Genomic DNA, 20729 nt, shown 5'->3' on the forward strand with positions numbered 1-20729 from the left:
GCAGTGTCTGCTCTCCCAGCAGGAGGGGGGATGGGCTCTCACTGGACAGCACCTCACACCCATCACCAGCTTCCCCCCTTGGAGCCAGGCAACCCAGGCTTCTCACCCTCGCTCCTCCACTTGCTTGCTGGGTGACCTTGGAAAAGCCCCTTTCCCTCTCTGTGCCCAGTTTCTCCACTGGGGAAATTGGTAACAATTACAAGACTTGCTTCAAAGGGTGAGAGGGAGCCCAAAGCCTCCTCATGCATGTTGGGAGCCCAGGAGGGTGCCTAGAACTGGGAGGTCACAAAGCAGCAGAGGCAGAGAGAAGAGACACCACGTGGGGACAGTGGGTGGTGGTTGGGACATCAACTGACACACCGAGACTTAAAGGAGCTTTGCTTTTCAGAGATGAGGGCAGAGGGCATGTCCCCCCTCCTGGCTCTGGGGCTCCTGGTGGCTGGGCTCAGCTCCAGTGTCCACTGCCTCCCAGGGGGCGGGCTTTACCTGGAGGATGTGACCTCAGAGGACCAACACAAAGGGGCGTCTGTGGACGACCACACATTCGTCTTCAGCAATACCGACTTTGCTTGCAGCCTCTACAAGCAGCTGGCTTTGAAGACCCCCAATGAGAATGTCATCTTCTCCCCCCTGAGCATCTCCATGGCCTTGGCCTTCCTGTCCTTGGGGGCCCGCGGACCCACCCTGATGGAAATCCTGGAAGGCCTCAAGTTCAACCTCAGGGAGACCCCCGAGACAGAAATCCACCAGGGCTTCCGGCACCTCCTGCAGATGCTCGGCCGACCCAGCAACCAGCTGCAGCTGAGCGTGGGCAACGCCATGTTCGTCCAGGAGCAGCTGAAGCTTCTGCACAAGTTCAGGGAAGATGCCCGGGCGCTGTGTGCCTCCGAGGCCTTCTCCACCGACTTCTGGGGTTCCGACACTGCCAAGAAGCTCATCAATGACTATGTGAGGAATAAAACCCAGGGGAAAATTGTGGAGTTCTTTAAGGACGTTGACAAGCTCACAAAGATGATCCTGGTGAAGTACATCTTCTTTAAAGGTGGGTGGCCAGATTGGGGTTCGGGAAGATAAATAAAATTAGTTCTGAGGCTCCAGGACTATTTCTCTTCTGGCTCAGCCACCTGTGTTGTTAGCAAACCGTTACAGAAGGGGCTCCCCATGGCTTAAGGGAGCTTAGGCACCAAGGCCCTGCCCTGACCATAGGCTTTATCTACTTTAGCGTTATCCAAATTCCACTTCTCTTTACAGGACATAAGTGCAGAGGAGCCACTATTTTGTGTGAGGCAGAGGGAGACTCTTTTTTCTGACTTAAACTTGCCCAGCTGCCAAAAGAAGAAGCTGTGCTTTCATCTCTCTCCGGGGTGGCCGGGAACTCCAGGTTCCTCCCTGATGAGATGCTTTCGGACATGCTCAGGAAGGCGTCTGCTGTGCGCACTGTGGGCTGTGTCTGACCTGGGCTCCCTCTAAGGGTCTTGGTCTCTGGGGCCTAAGGTGGGGCTGGTGGCCATCTTCACGGTGTGACAGCCTCTGAGGAGCCTGGGCACCCCAAGGTTCTTCAATTGTGCGCTTCTATCATCTTGAGGGTGGAAATGGCAAGGCCACCATCTGGGGAAAGTCTCAGGGGAGGACAATATCCAGGGCAGTGTATTTTCCCAGATTCTAGTTGGACCAGTGCCCAGTCCCATTGATAGAAACTCGATATTGCAAACCTCAGCCCGGAAATTCATAAGGGTCAGAGTGAAGGCAGATAGATTTCATACATGGAGCCAGGAGTGCAGTAGAGACCCAAAATAGATAAGGACACAAAAAACTATCATCAAATCTGGGCATGGTCAGGTGCCTAAGAGACACTAGTTGTGGGGAAACAAGTTAGCCCTGTGCTGGGGGCTCCTGGCAGAGACCAGGACTACCCTTCCTGGGTCTGTGTTTTCATCTATAAATGAAGGCACAGAATTGCATTTCTTTGGAAAAGGAAACCGGGCCTCTCCTGCTATGTTTGTTCTTTCAGTCTCCTGTACTTTCCTCTCCTACAACCCTGCCCTGGTCTAGGACTTTCTCCTCCCAAATCTCCCCCCCAGGGGCACCCCAGCCAGCCCGGAGTTCCCTCAGCTCCTGCCTCTAACCCTGAGGACACAGGCAGGGGTGGAAACAAAGCAGGAAGCGGGGGTGGATACACACTCCATGAAGCCCCGGGGCCCCGATCTCCCCAAGAAGCCCCCGTCACTGAATGCTCCATCCTCTTGCGGGGAGACCCGAGCCCTCTCCTCTACTGACCCCGCCCTGCCCTCCTGCTCCCCACGTGGCTCCTGCTTCAGCCTGACTCACAAGGCTGTGGGGACATGTGCTCTCCCTGCAAAGCCAGCGACTAACCACTGGTCACTAACACTGTTCCCTTTAAGGACCAGGAGCTCCCATTTGTCCCCAGGCCCAACCTCACCCCATCTCTCCCTTGCCCTCTCCTGTTCCTGTTGGTTTCTCATGTAGCACAATTAACCAGGTTTTTTTCGTGACCCCCTTTCCAATCCAGACGTGTGGGGTCACCCCCATCCCCAAGGGCCTACCCACCTGGCCAGGTATATGTGCAAACCTAGCAGGGCCATCCCTAGAGGCATGTGGGGGGCTGCTGGTGTGGGGAGGGTTTTCCCCGCTCAGGGACCAGGGCAGAGGCGGGAGCAGCCGGCAGCCCTTGCACCAGAGACCCCTCACCTGTCCCTCCACCTCTAGCCCAGTGGAAGAAGCCCTTTGATCCCAGCCGTACTTATAAGTCAGAGTTCCACGAGAACAGGACGGTGGAGGCACCCATGATGACCACTGGGGGCCTGGAAACGCCTTACTTCCCGGACGAGTTACGGGCCTACACCGTGGTGGAGCTCAAGTGCACCCGCAACGACAGCGCGCCCCTCATCCTCCCTGACGAGGGCGAAATGCAGGACCTGGAGGCCGAGTTGCTCCCAGAGACGCTGAGGAGGTGGAGAGACTCACTGCAGCCCAGGTGACTGTCCCCAGGACCCGGACCTGTGGGCCCACCTGCCTTCTCAGCCCTTCCCCCTCTTCCTGGACTCTGGACCCGCAGCCCCCGGGCCTCAGTAATGTCCAGGGGCGGGGGCAGAGGTGGGAGGGCCCATCCAGGGGTGACCTTGCCCTTGGCTGCCCGCGTGGCTCTGGGCCTGAACTGTTCCTTCTCTAAGATGATGACATCAGAGGGGGCGGGGCTGAGGGTTCCTCTGACACTAACATGCGCTGCGTCATGGGGATCCTCACACAGCCCCCGACACTCGTGCTGTTCTCTCCGTGGCTCCACCTCTTGCAGGTGGAGGGGGGCAGATGGAACTGGGATCAGTTGGGGGCTCAGGTGAGACAGACGCTGAGCATCAGCTTTGCACTGGCTAAACATTACATTCACTCATTTATTCATTCAACCATTCAGCACTGTTTTCACAGTTTAATTGAGAACCTACTATGTGCCAGGGACTATTTTAGACTCTGAGGGTAGGTCAGCAAATAAAACATTAAGTTCTCTGCCCTCATGAGCTTGCTTTGTGATTGAAAGAGACTTACAAGAAATAAATGTAATAAATTATTTGATGGGTTGAATGGTTAGAAATGGGGAGGCCGTACAGTAAAGCACAGTAAAAAGAGTAAGAGAATTGGACCTGCAAGTAGTTTGTGATTGTAACTAGGGTGGTCATTAGGTGATGTTTGAAGTGAGGGTTGAGCCATGTGAATATGGTGAGGAAAAGCATTCCTGGCCAAGGGAACAGCCAGTGCAAAGCCTGTAAGACAGGAGGGAGCCTGGTGTGGTTGAGGGTTAGTGAGGCCAGAGCAGCAGAGCAGAGGGGGTGAGGGGGAAAGTTGGGAGAGGTCAGGACCCCAGGGGGGCTCAGGTCATGTGAGGCCTTGCAGACCCCTTAACTCCTCCCCCACCAAGGGAAATGTACAGTTCTCACAAGGTTTTGGGCCAAAGAATGAATGATCTGAGTAATGTTTTAGAAAGATCACTCAGGTAGTCCAGTGGAGAACAGACAGCAGACAAGCATGGAGGCAGGGAGGCCAGCCAGGAGCCCAGTGCACTCATCCAGGGGAGCCACGGCGGGTGGACCAGAAGGAGCCGGGAAGGGTGGGAAGGGGTTGGGTTCTGGATAAACTGAGGGCAGACACACAGGCCAGGACATGGAATTCAGGAGATCAATAACAAGGGGGACAGCAGAGGAAGAGGCACTTCTGGGCGCAGTGTCTGCAGGGGGCCTAGGGGAGGGTGTGTGGGCAGCTGCGCAGGGGCGGGGGAGCCCCAGACCCAGAGTCCCACTCACAGGCTCACACTCCCCCGGCCACTCCCTGTGCTTCTCTGGGGCTCAGCTCCCTACTGAGAGGGGAGCGGCGTCCTGACCCACTGTCCTGAGTGGGAGGTTCTGCAGATCCAAGGGGGGAATGGGTGTGGAGGGCACTTTATAAACCACAAGGGGCGAGAGACCTGCCTAGACGTGACACTGAGGCTGCAGTCCCTTCCCCAACCCTTGTCCAGGGGACCGGACGCCTTGGGGTTGCCTGACTCTCAGCCCCTCCTCACTGCAGCTCCCCGGAGACCCCAGGACACGGAGACCCACCCTCCCGCTGCGTGTACTCCCTTCCCAACCCTTTCCTTCCTCCAATACCAAGAGCTACCACAGGGCAGGGGCTCAGTGAATAGTTGTAAATGGATAGAATATTCATCAAACATCTTTGATTTACAAGCACTGGGGAAACAAGCATCTACCCATTCCTGGCCCATAGAGGGCGCTCACTAAGAATCTGTTGAATGAATGGATAAAGGGGAGGGGGGAGGGAGGGAGAGAGGAAGGAAAGATGGACTCTGAGGAGGAATAGCTACCTCCCTGCTCCCAAGGGACTCAGAATCTAATGGGAGCCACAGCCTCCTCGTATTTGGCATCTGTAAGAGCTGACACCGTGACAAGAGTCTTAAGGGAAATAGAGACAAAGAGAGAGGAGGCCTGGGGGTGGGAGACAGCATCTGTTGCTCCAAGAACCTGCGGCCACCTCTGCTCAGAAGCAGACGCACCCCTGCCCTCAAGGAGCTCACTGGGAAGACAAGATAGAGATGTTGGATTGGTTGATTCAGGTCCCCAAGGCCCTTGAATGCAGCCCCCAGCCCTCCACGTCCCGCCCAAGCCCCTTCCCTGCCCCTCCCCTCCCCACTGCCCACACTCAGGCTGCCTGTGTGCTGTGGGGCAGCCCTTCTTTCTTCCCTCTTTCCTGCAAGTACATCCACCTGCCTCCTGGACTCCTCTTCACCCAGTCAGCTCCTTCCCCTCCTCCAGGACTCAAGCTCCATGCCACCTCCTGCAGGAAGCCTTCCTGGTGCCCATGGAGCAGCCGCCCCAGCACAGTCTCCCAGCTGCTGGAGTTAGGGTGTTTCCTGCGCCCTACAGGCTTGCAGGGGAGAAGCAGGGCCAGGTGTGGCGCTGGTGCACTGCCTGGCATGTTAGACTCCTGCAGATGGGAATGCATAATTAACAGATTAAGGAGAGTAAGCAGGAGGGGTGAAGAAAATGTGGAAAAGAGTCCTTATTTCCAGCGAGAAGCGGGTGTTTGGAGCGGAAACCAAGGAAGACCACGCCAAGACGTGGGAGAAAGGCGGGCTCTGAGTCCAGCAGACGTTCAGGTTTATTTTTCTCATTTCCTAGAACAAGAGTTCACCTCCTCCTTCCAAAGTTTTCCATCTCCAGCGATTACGATCTGCAAGACATCCTTCCCCAGATGCGCATGGGGAAAGTCTTCCCCCCCCCCCGGCAGCTGACCAGCCAGGGATTAAAGATGCAGAGGCTCTGGTGGTTTCCCAGGTGGGTGTTTAAACTTTGGACAATTCATCTCCACATGGGAGCTTGAATGATGAAGACCAGCCAGACTTTTGGGTAAACTTGAATGAGTAAAATAACTGTATTTCCCTTTACTCAGTCACCCTCCCCGGACTCCTCAGAAGGGCTTGGTTACAACCATCCTGGGGGTGGTCCCACCTTCCCTGCAACATATTGTGACATGGAAGCCCATCTAGCAGGAGGGCCTGGGGTGGAATCAGCTGTGAACCCCTGTCTCATGCTCCAACTTTTACTGCCTATGCGATAAATAATTCAAGTCCTGTACCCCTCACTTTCTTCATCTTTAAAAGGAGCATGATAGTTCTTGGCTCATGTGCTATGCCTAGCAGAGCAGGTAAGAGGTAATAGGTACTAACTATGGCTATAGGGCCATTGTGATGGAAATATACTGAGCACAGGACAAGAACACCAGGGCCCCTGGTACTGTGATCCTAGAAGCAGAGAAGTCAGAATGTATGGGGGAAGCTGGGCAGCCCTGCAGTCTCCCCTGCACCCTGCCAGCCAAAGGACCTGGTAAAGGAGGTGCACGTGCCAAGGGGCCTGCGGGGTCCAGGGATGGGAAGCCACATCCTATGCAAAGTAACCGAGCGCTAGGGCAGGAGAGGAGCAGAAAGCCGTGTCCGTCATCTGCTGCTTCCACATGGAGGGACTGTGGACAGTTGCCTGTGAGAAAAATGCCTTGCCTTGCCCCTCTCCCCTAAAATGGGGGGTGTTTTGAACTCAGACAGAGAGGGATCCAGATCAGGGAGCCCCTGCTCTTTTCCTCTCTGACCCTGGGCCCAGCACTCACAGCCTTTGACTGAACTTTGCACATCTGTGCATCACGACTATGAACCGGCTGACAGGTTTGTTGGGAGAAACGCACAAGTTGAACAGGTTGACAGCACAGTGACGGCCAGCGGCAGAAGGTGGATGAATGTCAGTCCCCTTAGAGGTCCTCAGGCAGCTGCTCACCTCCCACCCACCTCGTCTCTGGTGGGTAATGCTCTGGTGTCCCCACAGGTGGTCCACAGCGCTGTGCTTGACGTGGACGAGGAGGGCTCGGAAGGAGCTGCTGCCATGGGAAGCAACTTGATCTACAAGACTGGAGAAGTGATCACTGTGCATTTCAACAGGCCCTGTATGTTTCCCACACAGTAAAGACACCCAGAGCGTCATCTTTTTGGGCAAAGTCACCAACCTCAGTCAAGCCTAGAGCTCTCCACTGAGTGGCGGGTCCCCTCGCTAAGGAGCTGGGTGCCCAGCTCCCTGGGGGCAGCCTGGCCCCTGTGCCCCGAGGACCCAGGCTGCCTGGTCCCACCTGCTCACCCTTGGGAAGGTGACAGTGACTCTGCTGGGGGGTTCACATGCCCAGGGAGTCTGTGTCCTGGTTAGAAGGAGGCTCTGAGCCCTACAACAGCAATAAACCACCTTCCTTCGACTGGACTCTTTCCTGTGTGTCTCCACGCTGATCTGCCTGACTCCATGCTCCTGCCACTGCCTGGGCCCCGAGGCCAAGCCCCTCGACCTCCCAGACACACTCAGCCCACCCCAGACTCTGGGCCCCTCTGTCTCAGCCTCACCAGCCAGCCCAGGAGCAGGCTTTGTGCTTGTGACCAAGCCCACTGGACCTCAGGCCCAGGGCTGGGAGGGGCCCCTGCTGCCCGATGCCCACTTCAGGGACTACGGCCCTAGGTCCAGGTTCACTCTTCCATCCCCCAGGGCCCAGGATGTGCCCTCGTGCTGACATCGCAGGGGCTCCGACCCTGACCTCTTCTGGCACAGCTCCTGGAACCGTTGCTCCTGCAGCTGAGCTGGGCCTCCCCCCAGGATCTCCCCTGCTGCCCCCCAGCACCTCAACCTGGGAGACTAGCTACTTCCAGGTTCCCAGACGAGCTCCTCCACCACCTGACGAGTTCCACATACTCCCCTGACAGAGGATCCCCCTCAGCAGCCAGAACGGGGATCCTGGGAGCGAAAGGTCAATAAACACACACCTGCAATAGAAGGAACCCACTTGGTTCTTCATGTTCCTCATGTGATCAGGGGCTGTGTCATCTCCAGGATGATCAGCTCCCGGCATAAATGATGACGTCACCCACAACTGAAGGGTTGAGATCTCTCTGCCAGGCAGCCTGCTAAGACCTCTACCTGGAATAACCCGTTTAGTCCTTGAAATGATCATGTGAGATACTTGCTGTTACTCATCCCATTTTACCGATGAGGAAACTGAGGAACAGAGAGGCTCAGTAATTTCCCCCAAGGCCACACAGCTACTAATTATTGCCGGCAGGATGTTATCCCAACCTCCTGGGTCAGAGGAGCACTCTAAAGAACAGAATGAATCTGCCCTCAAAGATTTTCACAGCAGTGACCCTCCTGGGACTTAGGAACTCATGCGAAACATGGATGATGAAACAAAGCTCTGGAGGCTGATAGAAGAGGATCAAACTCAGACCGGGAAGTCAGCGAAGCATTCCTGGAGGAGGTGCTTTTTGTGCTGCCATCAGAGGAAGGATAAAATGTGGTAGGGTAAACAGAGAGGAGAATGTCCTTGGCAGGAGAAAGAGTGAGAAAGACATTTTCAAGAAACTGAAGGAAACTGGGCAGACCTGGAGCAGGAAGCGGAGGGCCTGCAGAGGTGACGGGGCCATGATGGAACCACTGGACCACTGGGGGCCTGGCAGCTCAGTAAGGATGCTGGAAAGGTTCCATAGAGCCCTGGGCAGCTTTAAAGGAATTTATACAGAGAGTCTCTCTGAGCAGATGGGCATAGTAGAAAAAAGACTCCAGCTGCTGTGTAGAGAAGCGATTCAGGGCCAGGACAGGGATGCAGGCTGGACATTAAAGGGGATGTTGCAGGAAATGGGGCCAAAGCCCAGGATGGAGAGGGAGAGCAGGGGTGAGTGGAAGGCTGTGAAGAGAACCCATGTTTCTGTGAGTGGACGTGGGGAAGAAGGGAAAATAACCCGCATCTGGGTTTGGCTCCTGGATGATGACAAAGCATCCCCTGAGGAAGGACCCCCAGCAGGAGGAGCAGGTTGGGGAAGGGAAGGGGACACCTGCACGTTCAGATCCCAGATGTGTGGTTCCCAGGAGGCAGCCAAGGGATCTGCTCAGGGGAGTTCAGGAGAGAATCAGGGCTGGAGGGAAGCATGAAGATTCGTCCCCCAGGATGGGCAGGTGAGCGCTGAGGGGAGGAGGTCCCCTAAGCTGAGTGCCATGGGGTGAGAAGGGGAGGGCACCCGAAAGGGCGGGGCACCAAGGAGAGGCAGCAGAGTGGAGAGGAGGGAGGAGCACGGGAGGAAAGCTGTCACCCCAGGACCACAGGAGAGGTACCCAGGGGACAGCGGTGGGGACTTAGGGGTAAGGGAAAGATGAATGGTCCATGGGATGCAGTGATCTAAAGCCACAGGGAACGGGGCAAGGGCAGGGTGAACAGAGTGAGGGGAGGCCTGCCCTGGGCTGGAGGGGGAGGGAGGGAGAACGAGAGGGGGTGCAAACGGCCTTTCTGGAGTTTAGCCTTCAGGGTGGTGAGATCTGGGCTGGTGTTGGCTTGTGTGCTTTAAAGACCCTGTAACCTTGGGCCCGTTTGTGTGACCTTAGGAAAGATTCAGGAGGTGGGGCGACAGGCACCAGGGCTGCAGTGTGGCACAAGTCCTAAGGGACAGTTAATAGAGGTGACTTGACCCCATCCCTAACCTGGGGCTGCACACCCAGCAGGGATGCTGCATGTGATTATCTAGTTTCCCAAATCCATTTTTTGAAGAGAATATCTTTTCCCCATTGATTGGTTTTTTGATCCCTAGTCAAATAGTAATTGACTGTATGTGCAAGAGTCAGCTTCTGGGCTCTTCATTCTGTTCCTTTCGTCTATGTGAATATTTATGCCACTACCGTCCTGTTTGATTACTATAGCTTCGTCATACAGTTTGAAATCAGGAAATGGGATGCCTCCAGCTTTGTTATTTTTTCGGAGGTTTGCTTTGGAAAATTGCAAATATGTGGGGATTAAACAACACATCCCGAGGTGAAGACAAACGTCAATGTCACCTTTGGAGGGAATTGAGAACAGGCAGGGGGTCACCCTTCTGGCAGCCCACGGGAATGTGGAGTCTATACACGGCACATCACCCCTGGCTCCATAACCTACTCCTGACCTGTCCTTTATTACCTGCGTGACCCTGGGGGGGGGGGTGCTGAGCCCCTGACCACCCTGAGCTTCTGCCTCCTTGTTTGTAAAATGGGGATGAATATTTTACAATAACGTAATAGTATTATGATATGTAAATACTACTGCTCTCCGTGGTCTCCTCAGCCTCTCTGGAAGGTGGTTAATTTTAGAGGAAAATGTGTATCACTGTGGTACAAGCTGCTCTGAATATAGGTGTGGATCTGAAGGCGAGGCTCTGCCAGGCTTTCAGATCTGGGGCAAGTTGCCTAATTCTTGTGCCTCAGTTTTCGTATCTCTTAATGGACACAACAGTCTACCTTGTTGGGATGTGAAGATAATTCAATAAAAATTAATAATGTCCCATGCCTGGCATGATAATAAAGGCTTCATACTTAGATTGTGTGTGCGTGTGCATGTGTAAACACTTACATATAACACACGACAAGTGTTCATAGATGTGTATATGAGTAATGCCTTACTGGCTCAGGAGATAACTTTGCTTCTTTAAAAAATAATCTGTCTGTTCATCTGTATAATAGGACCATTAATTTTAGCCTTATCAGCTTCAAACGGGTGAGAAGGTCAAAAGAGACTGTGGCCGTCAAAACCACTTGAGACCCACAGAGCACTGTACAAATATGAGGAGAATGAATTCAATGCTGAATTAAGAGCGTGATTAAGGAGGGAAGCATACAATCTTCTTGGCTCTTTTGGAGGAAATAAAAGACCTTGAGGCTTTGGGATTCTTCCTGTTCTAATCCATGCCTCCTGGGACTTGCCAGAGGAAGGGAACTCATGCTCCTTAATTTAGTGCTTGCTTCCAGGGTTACTTCAAGTGGAGATCACAGCCCTCCTGCAGAAGAATCACCAGAGAGGGGAAGGAAGGAGAGCTTAAATGCAGTGTCCCTGACTTCCCCCTGCCCTAAATCAGAATCTCCTGGGGTAAGTGCAGGATTTTAAACAATCTCCCCAGGCAGTTGTCATGCACACTGAAGGTGGAAAATACTTCTTTGAAAGAAACTCAACGATAGTAGCAATAAAATGAGACAGATGATGAGTTCCCCATCACTGGAGGTGTAAAAGCAGATACATCAAGGATTCAGTGGGCAGACAATTATTGATTGCCTCCTATGTCTAAGTCAGCAAGGGAGGCTTCTCAGATGCTGTGGAAAGTAGGGTTGTGATGTATTGCAGTCCTGATTCCCAGATGGAGATTCCACATTGGATATATGTTCTCCCACCTCTGAGGGGCACGTGATTCTCCAGGACTGCTGCAGTGTCAACCCGAGCTCTTCCACGCAGGCCTGGGACTTCCCCTGGATCTGCCTCTGCATACTTGTGGATGCTTTTCTGGGCCTCCACCTGTTACTGCGTGGCCTCCAGGGGCCCGGGCCGTTAAATGTGCACCGGCTCACGGTCAGGGAATCTGAGCAGCAGGTCCTGAAAGCCCTCCTGGATCTTGGCCTCGGACCCCACGTTGAGGTTGAACCAGGCCCTCCAAGAGGTGGGTCCTGCTGGGTGTTGGGGCCCCGAGGAAGAACATGTTCAAGGCCAAAGAGATGGTTACTGGGGAGAAGGGAATGTTCTATCCAGAGGCACCCAAAGCCAAATGTCTGTAGAGGCTGACGGCAAAGCCTATGTTGCTCTCGGAGATTTTTGGGGCAGTCCAAGGCTGTCCTGGGGGCTGGGGTTGGTGAGATCAGAATCTTCTTGGTTAACCAGGGCCGGACAGTGAGCCACAGCCATAAGCCCAGTGATCAGAGGCTGCCACTGAGAGATCTCCATCCTCTGGGCTCCTTGGTCTGGAAACAGGGGCAGGAAAGGACAACAACAATGACAAAAGTAATAGTAATGAGTCATATTACTAATTCTCGGAGTGTCTGCTCTGTGCCAGGCACTGTGCAAGTGCTTCAGGTTCATTACCTCTTTTTTTAAATTAATTAATTAATTATTTATTTTAACTTTTTATTTTATATTGGAGTACAATTGATAACAATATTTTAGTTTCAGGTGTACAAGAAAGTGATTCAGTTATACATATACATGTATCTATTGTTTTTCAAATTCTTTTCCCAATTTACAGAATATTTTTTTCATCCTCACCACAGCCCAATGCGGAAGGAAGGCACTGTTTTCACACCCCCATTTGACAGAGGAGAAAACAGAGGCTTGGGAAGGTGAGGGAGCTGCCCAAGGTCAAGCAGCTGGTAGGTGGTGGAGTCAGGACTGAAGCCAGAGCCTGGTGGGGGGGCGGATTCATGACCAGATGAGAGGATCATCTAGCAGACAGCCTGTCTGAACAGAAGCGCCGGTACCTCGTGCACCTGCTGCGAGCGCCTGACACAAGCCAAGGACTGCTGGCAGCCAGCGGGATCTGTAAGAGGCGCAGAGTGGAATCCTCCCTACAGAATGTGTTTTAAATCACCCAGTTTGTGGTAAATTTGTTACAGCAGCCATAGGAAACAAAAGCACTAGATGTTTTTAGGTAGAATTGTGAAGGACAAGTGGTCTCTCTTCCTACACTGCTTGTGTTGAGCCTCTAGGAGGTTCCTGGGACAGACCTTAGTTCTCTGGTTTTCCTGCCCTAGCTCAGCCCCAGGGGCAGGCAGACTCAGCCTGGCTAGTCAGAGAGTCTAAGTCAGCCCTCCCTCCAGGGGCCCTTGTGGACCAAGATCTTCCCAGGATCCTCTACGTCCCAGCATCTCCCAGGACCCTTGGACTCTGGTCTCCAGGTGCTTGTCCACCCATGAGACAGGAAACCTCACACTGGTTGTCCCTGCAGGTCCCCTGCAGCTCAAGGCCCCATCAGTGTGCAATACAACTTGATTACTAGCTATTGATTAATATCTTCCTTGCATGACTTGTCAACCATTTTTTTTCTCTAGGCTTCTTATCAGCAGCATTTAAACGTGCTCACTTTTCACTCAACTTTCAATTTTCAAAAATATATGTCTTCCTTTCTTTTCCCTTCCAGCTCCCCTTTGTTTCTCTTTGCCTTTGATGACAAATTGCTAGAAAGAAATGTCTCCCCTTGCTGTACCCCTGGGCATCACTGATTCCCTTCGAAACTCTACAATCTGCTTCCTCCTCCCATGTCTCAACTGTCATTGCTCCTGTGAGCCACCAAAGACCCCACTTGGTAGGTCCAGCCTATCCTGTGGACACTGTCCTTTTTCTCTCTCCCCACGTGTCCCTGTGACCCCTCTTCCTAGTCCTTCTCTGTCTCTTTGGGTGCCCTCTCTTCCTTTGTCTTGTCCCCTAAGTGTGGTCATTCCTGATGATGGGGTCCCAGGCTCCCCTCTCTACACACTCTCACCAGGAGGGAGTCCTCACCAGGAAATCTCATCTCTCCTATGCATTAGCAGATTTCCAGGCCCTGCTCAGATTTCCTTGCTGAATGCCAGATCTGTAGAAGCAAATGCTTACTGTTCTTTTCGTCGCGGATGCCGGCCAGGCATCTCAGGTCTACACGGGAGCTCATCTTCTTGCTCACAAATCACCGTCCTCTCCCTACGTTACCCGTCTCTCCAAAGGGCTCCCTCCAGTTTCTTTAGCTCCCAAGCTGGCAACCTGAGTGTCACCTTTACTACAGACTGTCCTTATTTCTTCATGAATAATTGATTACTCAGTCCAGTCCATGGTAACTGTGTCTCAAAATGTCGCTTTTTCTCTACCTTCACATCTATATCCCCTAATGGACCTACTACCCTCTTCTCCTTAATTCCTACGATTGTCTCCTGACTATGTTCCATTCCATTTAGGCAGAGCAGTGTTGAATCTTGCAAAGAAAGCACTGGGTCCAAGGAAGTGCGTGGATTGCAACCAAGAGGACTCAACGTTAACCATTTTACTGGCTGCCATGTTTTTACAGAGCTTCACACACAGATGACGGAGGTTCAGGGAGCACAAAGCAGCTCCCAGGATCACTTAGCATTCCAGAACTCAGTTGGGCTTACAGCCCTGATGTCCTGACTCTCCTGTTCTCTGCACCTTAGCTGGGCAACTCCCTGCTCTGCAGGGAATTCTAGACTTTCTTAATGTTGCAGTACCTCACGTAGACCACCAAGGCACCCCATGGATCACACAGATCTGGGCTTAATTAAACTTGCTGAGTGGTAGGGACTATCACTTTGACAGCATCTCAGTAATGTTTCAAACGGGGAAGTTAGGAGAAATATAAGGTTTCATTGGCTGGAGTTAGTTCACAGTGGCTTTAGGGTGATAGAAAGCGTGGTCAGATTTTACAAACTAGATGAGAAGTCAAGGGTCTTATCTTTACAGCCCATGAGTCTGTGTAGAGTTACCCTTAAAACAGCTTGCTGTGGGCTTATCTTGGGACACATGGGTCTGAGCAAGCTGCTGTTAATAAATTCTGGGCTTAGAGAGTACCTGTTGGGTATGGCATATCTGTTTTGCGAGTCCTGGTACAGTTTTCTTTGCAAATTGTGATTTTACTTTCATTGCTTATTAGGACTGACAACTTTGCCCAGAAAGAGGATGCTCTGGGTGTCTGGGCAATTGATGACCATCAGGAAGGGACTGTTGAAATGCACAATGGTCGATTAAGTCCTCCTTGCAGAGAAGTGAATCTTGATACCCATGGTGGCAGCTGTTTCAGTGTGCTCCTCAGCCATCTCAACCACAGCCCTCATGCAGCACCTTGGGGCCAGTAGAGCTTCATACACTTAGATATCAGAGCAGGTGTCTGGTGTGGCCGGGAGGGTGGGCAGTGGGGTGGGGCTGTGGAACCCAGCCTTTGACATATGGTAATAGTAGTATTATAGTAGATGTAACTAATGGTCTTTTAGAGAAGATGCTCTCTGGTCGTTTAAGTGCCGAGGTAGTTAACAATGTCAGGTAACTTGGCCAAGGCTGTGTTACCATTAAGTGTCAAACCAAGATTTGAACTAAAGCCTGCTGACTCCAAAGTCACCATGGATAACTGCATGGCAGGAGAAAATACAGCAAAATACAAATCACCCTGTGTGTTCAAACTCAAGGTACGCTCGCCTATTCAAACTCGAGGTACCATCTTGTTTTCAGCAGATACCTCTATCTTTCCCCATCAGCCTCTCCTGTCATCAGTCCTGATTTCCCCAGCCGGAAATATAAAACTTCCATCATTTGAATGACTCTCTGGTCATTATTTTCAATAGAATCATTTTTCCTTTGTGCTGGTCACTCATGTTTCCTCCATCCCTGTACCTAGGGGGGAGCTTTGACTACCATATCATCCAGCAGTCTGCCCTCTCTTTGTCTATGTCTGGACGGTGGAGATACCTGGAAACCACACCCCTACACAGGTCAGTGACCTGTCCTCCAGTCCCCTAGGGACCCCACTCATGCCTGCTAGAACCTTGAGGTTTCCCAATGTCTCCTTGTCTCCCCTGTCCTAGACTTCTGATCCTTTTGCTTCCCCAAGATGGATTCAGTAGATAATGTCTCTCTGCAGCACAGGGAAAATAGGAGTCATTTGAGACAAGCTCCCTCACCTTTTGACCACATGCTTAGAGCCACACTCTCAGCCTCTTGTCCTCTCTCTAGGGTGGAAGATGTGCCACGCTTCTGGTCAAAGGGCTCCCCCTCTGTGCTCAGCATCCCTCCCATCCCCATCTCAGCATCTCTGATTAATTTCTTCTGGCTGCTATCTTCAACTTCTTTTTCTTTGTGACTTTTATTATGTGGACATGCTCAAGTCTCTCATTTTTAAAACACTGGAATGAAAATCCTCACTTGGTCCTAAATGATTCTCAAGGTCTCCTTTCTCCAATTTCCTGCCTCTGATGCCAAGTTGCTATGGAGCAATGTTGACATGGTGGACTCCCCTAATTGGCTCTGCATCTGCCCACCCCCTGCCCCCAGCTCCGGCTTTCACCCTCCACTGTGATTGTTCTTGCCAAGGTCACCAATGGATCACTGGTGGACCATCCCCGAGGGACACTCTTCATCCGTCTCCTCCTTGCCTGCCTAGCCTTGTCCCATGCTGTGACCACATCTTCCTTTGGCCTTCAAGAGACCACACTTTTCCTCCTGTGTCTCTTCCTACTCCTTTGCTGTCTCTTCAGAGGGTTTCTTGTGGTCCTCTAATTCCCTTACATGTTGGCTTTTGGCTAAGTTTGGCTCCAGGCTCTCAGCAACATCCATGATGTCTAAGATACCTGCCTCACCTCATGGTCTCACTCAACCACCAACGCACAATGAAATCCACCTCTCCAGCCCAAATTTTCCTACTGAGCGGGGGGCCTTCAAGATGGCGGAGGAGTACAACGTGGAGATCACCTTCCTCTCCACAAATACATCAAAAATACATCCACATGTGGAACAAATCCTACAGAACACCTACTGAATGCTGGCAGAAGACCTCAGACTTCCCAAAAGGCAAGAAACTCCCCACGTACCTGGGTAGGGCAAAAGAAAAAAGAAAAAACAGAGACAAAAGAATAAGGACGGGACCTGCACCTCTGGGAAGGATCTGTGAAGGAGGAAAAGTTTCCACACACTAGAAGCCCCTTCACTGGCAGAGACGGGGAGTGGCGGGGGGGGAAGCTTTAGAGCCACGGAGGAGAGTGCAGCCACAGGGGTGCGGAGGGCAAAGCGGAGAGATTCCCGCACAGAGGATCGGTGCCGACCAGCACTCACCAGCCCGAAAGGCTTGTCTGCTCACCCGCCGGGGCGGACGGGGGCTGGGAGCTGACCCTCGGGCTTCGGTCAGATCGCAGGGAGAGGACCGGGGTTGGCGGCGTGAACACAGACTGAAGGGGGCTAGTGTGCCACAGCTAGCCAGGAGGGGGTCTGGGAAGATGTCTGGACCTCCCTAAGAGGCAAGAGATCATTGTTTTGGGGTGCGCGAGGAGAGGGGATTCAGAGCACCGCCCGAACGAGATCCAGAGATGGGCGCAAGCCACGGCTATCAGTGTGGACCCCAGAGACGGGCATGAGACGCTAAGGCTGCTGCTGCCGCCACCAAGAAGCCTGTGTGCGAGCACAGGTCACTCTCCACACCTCCCCTCCCCAGAGCCTGTGCAGCCTGCCACTGCCAGGGTCCCGTGATCCAGGGACAACTTCCCCGGGAGAACACACGGCGCGCCTCAGGCTGGTGCAACGTCATGCCGGCCTCTGTCACCGCAGGCTCGCCCCGCGTCCTACCCCTCCCTCCCCCCGCCTGAGTGAGCCAGAGCCCCCGTAGCAGCTGCTCCTTTAACCCCGTCCTGTCTGAGCGAAGAACAGACGCCCTGAGGCAACCTACATGCAGAGGTGGGGCCACATCCAACGCTGAACCCCAGGAGCTGTGCGAACAAAGAAGAGAAAGGGAAATCTTTCCCAGCAGCCTCAGGAGCAGCGGATCAAATCTCCACAATCAACTTGATGTACCTGCATCTGTGGAATACCTGAATAGACAACGAATCATCCCAAATTGAGACGGTGGACATTGGGAGCAGCTGTAGACTTGGGGTTTGCTTTCTGCATCTAATCTGTTTCTGGTTTTATGTTTATCTTAGTTTAGTATTTAGAGCTTATTATCATTGGCAGATTTGTTTATTGATTTGGTTGCTCTCTTCCTTTTTTAATTTTTTTTCAATATATATATATATATTTTTATCCTTTTTCTCTTTTTGTGAGTGTGTATGTGTATGCTTCTTTGTGTGAGTCTGTCTGTATAGCTTTGCTTTTACCATTTGTCCTAGGGCTCTGTCTGTCCTTATTTTATTTTATTTTTTGTATAGTTTTTAGCACTTGTTATCATTGGTGGATTTGTTTTTTGGTTTGGTTGCTCTCTTCTTTCTTTCTTTTTTTAAATTTTTTTACTACATTTAAATTTTTTAAATTTATAATAATAATTTTTATTTTTTATTTTAATAACTTTATTTTATTTTATTTCATTTATTTATTTTTTTGTCTCGCTTTTCTTCCGAGCCATGTGGCTAATGGGGTCTTGGTGTTCCGGCTGGGTGTCAGGCCTGAGCCTCTGAGGTGGGAGACCCGAGTTCAGGACATTGGTCCACCAGAGACCTCCCTGCCCCACGAAATACCGAAACACGAAAGCTCTCCCAGAGATCTCCACCTCAATGTTAAGATCCAGCTCTATTCAACGACCAGCAAGCTACAGTGCTGGACACCCTATGCCAAACAACTAACAAGACAGGAACACAACCCCACCCATTAGCAGAGGTGCTGCCTAAAATCATAATAAGGTCACAGACGCTCCAAAACACACCACCGGATGTGGTCCTGCCCACCAGAAAAGCAAGATCCAGCCTCATCCACCAGAACACAGGCACCAGTCCCCTCCACCAGGAAGCCTACACAACCCACTGAACCGCCTTACCCACTGGGGGCAGACACCAAAAACAACGGGAACTACGAACCTGCAGCCTGCTAAAAGGAGACTCCAAACACAGTAAGATAAGCAAAATGAGAAGACAGAGAAATACACAGCAGATGAAGGAGCAAGGTAAAAACCCACCAGAACAAACAAATGAAGAGGAAATAGGCAGTCTACCTGAAAAAGAATTAAGAGCAATGGTAGTAAAGATGATCCAAACTCTTGGAAATTGAATAGAGAAAATACAAGAAAGGTTTAACAAGGACCCAGAAAAACGAAACAGCAAACAAACAATGATGAGCAACACAATAAATGAAATTAAAAATTCTCTAGAAGGAATCAATAGCAGAATAACTGAGGCAGAAGAACGGATAAGTGACCAGGAAGATAAAATAGTGAAAATAAATACCACAGGGCAGAATAAAGAAAAAAGAATGAAAAGAATTGAGGACAGTCTCAGAGACCTCTAGGACAACATTAAACAGACCAACATTTGAATTATAGGAGTCCCAGAAGAAGAAGAGAAAAAAAAAAAAAAAAAGGACTGAGAAAATATTTGAAGAGATTATAGTTGAAAACTTCCCTAATGTGGGAAAGGAAATAGTCAATCAAGTCCAGGAAGCAGAGTCCCATACAAGATAAATCCAAGGGGAAACATGCCAAGACACATATTAATCAAACTATCACAAATTAAATTCAAAGAAAAAATATTAAAAGCAGCAAGGGAAAAACAAAAAATAACATACAAGGGAATCCCCATAAGGTTAACAGCTGATCTTTCAGCAGAAACTCTGCAAGCCAGAAGGGAATGGCAGGACATATTTAAAGTGATGGAAGGGAAAAACCTACAACCAAGATTAGTCTGCCCAGCAAGGATCTCATTCAGATTTGACGGAGAAATTAAAACCGTTACAGACAAGCAAAAGTTAAGAGAATTCAGCACCACCAAACCATCTTTACAACAAATGCTAAAGGAACTTCTCTAGGCAGGAAACACAAGAGAAGGAAAAGGCTTACAATAACAAACTCAAAACAATTAAGAAAATGGTAATAGGAACATACATATCAATAACTACCTTAAATGTAAATGGTTTAAGTGCTCCAACCAAAAGACGTAGACTGGCCGAATGGATACAAAAACAAGAGCCGTATATATGCTGTCTACAAGAGACACACTTCAGACCTAGGGACACATACAGAGGGAAAGTGAGGGGATGGTAAAAGATATTCCATGCAAATGGAAATCAAAAGAAAGCTGGAGTAGCAATTCTCACATCAGACAAAATAGACTTTAAAATAAAGACTATTACAACAGACAAAGATGGACACTACATAATGATCAAGGGATCAATCCAAGAAGAAGATATAACAATTGTAAATATTTATGAACCCAACATAGGAGCACCTCACTACATAAAGCAACTGCTAACAGCCATAAAAGGGGAAATCGACAGTAACATAAACATAATACGGGACTTTAACACCCCACTTTCATGAATGGACAGATCATCCAAAATGAAAATAAATAAGGAAACACAGCTTTAAATGATGCATTAAACAAGATGGACTTAATTGATATTTTTATGACATTACATCCAAAAACGACAGAACACACTTTCTTCTCAAGTGCTCATGTAATATTCTCTAGGATAGATGATCTCTTGGGTCACAAATCAAGCCTTGGTAAATTTAAGAAAATTGAAATCGTATCAAGTAACTTTTGCGACCACAATGCTATGAGACTAGATATCAATTACAGGGGAAAATCTGTAAAAATAGAAACACATGTAGGCTAAACAATACACACCTAAATAACCAAGACATCACTGAAGAAAACAAAGAGGAAATCAAAAAATACCTAAAGACAAATGACAATGAAAACACGATGACCCAAAACCTATAGGATGCAACAATAGCAGTTCTAAGAGGGAATTTTATAGTAATACAATCCTACCCCAAGAAAAAAGAAACATCTCAAATAAACAACCTAAACTTACACCTAAAGAAATTAGAGAAAGAAGAACAAAAAAATCCCAAAGTTATCAGAAGGAGAGAAAACATAAAGATCAGATCAGAAGTAAATGAAAAAGAAATGAAGGAAACGATAGCAAAGATCAATAAAACGAAAAGCTGGTTCTTTGAGAAGATAAAGGAAATGGATAAACCATTAGCCAGAATCATCAAGAAAAAAAGGGACAAGACTCAAATCAATAGAATTAGAAATGAAAGAGGAGAAGTAACAACTGACACTGCAGAAATACAAAGGATCATGAGAGATTACTACAAGCAACTCTATGCCAATGAAATGGACAACCTGGAAGAAATGGACAAATTCTTAGAAAGGTATAACCTTCCAAGACTGAACCAGGAAGAAATA

At 50.2% G+C, this 20729-nt stretch overlaps 1 protein-coding gene across 1 annotated transcript; it reads left to right on the top strand.

Moving 5' to 3' along the window:
* The first annotated feature begins 390 nt into the window (after positions 1–390).
* LOC137769486 (serpin A3-8-like) lies at positions 391–7071 on the top strand. Its single transcript, XM_068551426.1, is given in 6 exon segments — positions 391–1042; positions 2728–3001; positions 5691–5778; positions 5781–5840; positions 6879–7009; positions 7011–7071. Coding segments are annotated over 6 exon segments (1266 nt in total).
* Positions 7072–20729: the final 13658 nt, after the last annotated feature.

This window comes from Eschrichtius robustus, chromosome 1 (genome assembly GCF_028021215.1).
Source record: "Eschrichtius robustus isolate mEscRob2 chromosome 1, mEscRob2.pri, whole genome shotgun sequence".
Lineage (NCBI taxonomy): Eukaryota > Metazoa > Chordata > Mammalia > Artiodactyla > Eschrichtiidae > Eschrichtius > Eschrichtius robustus.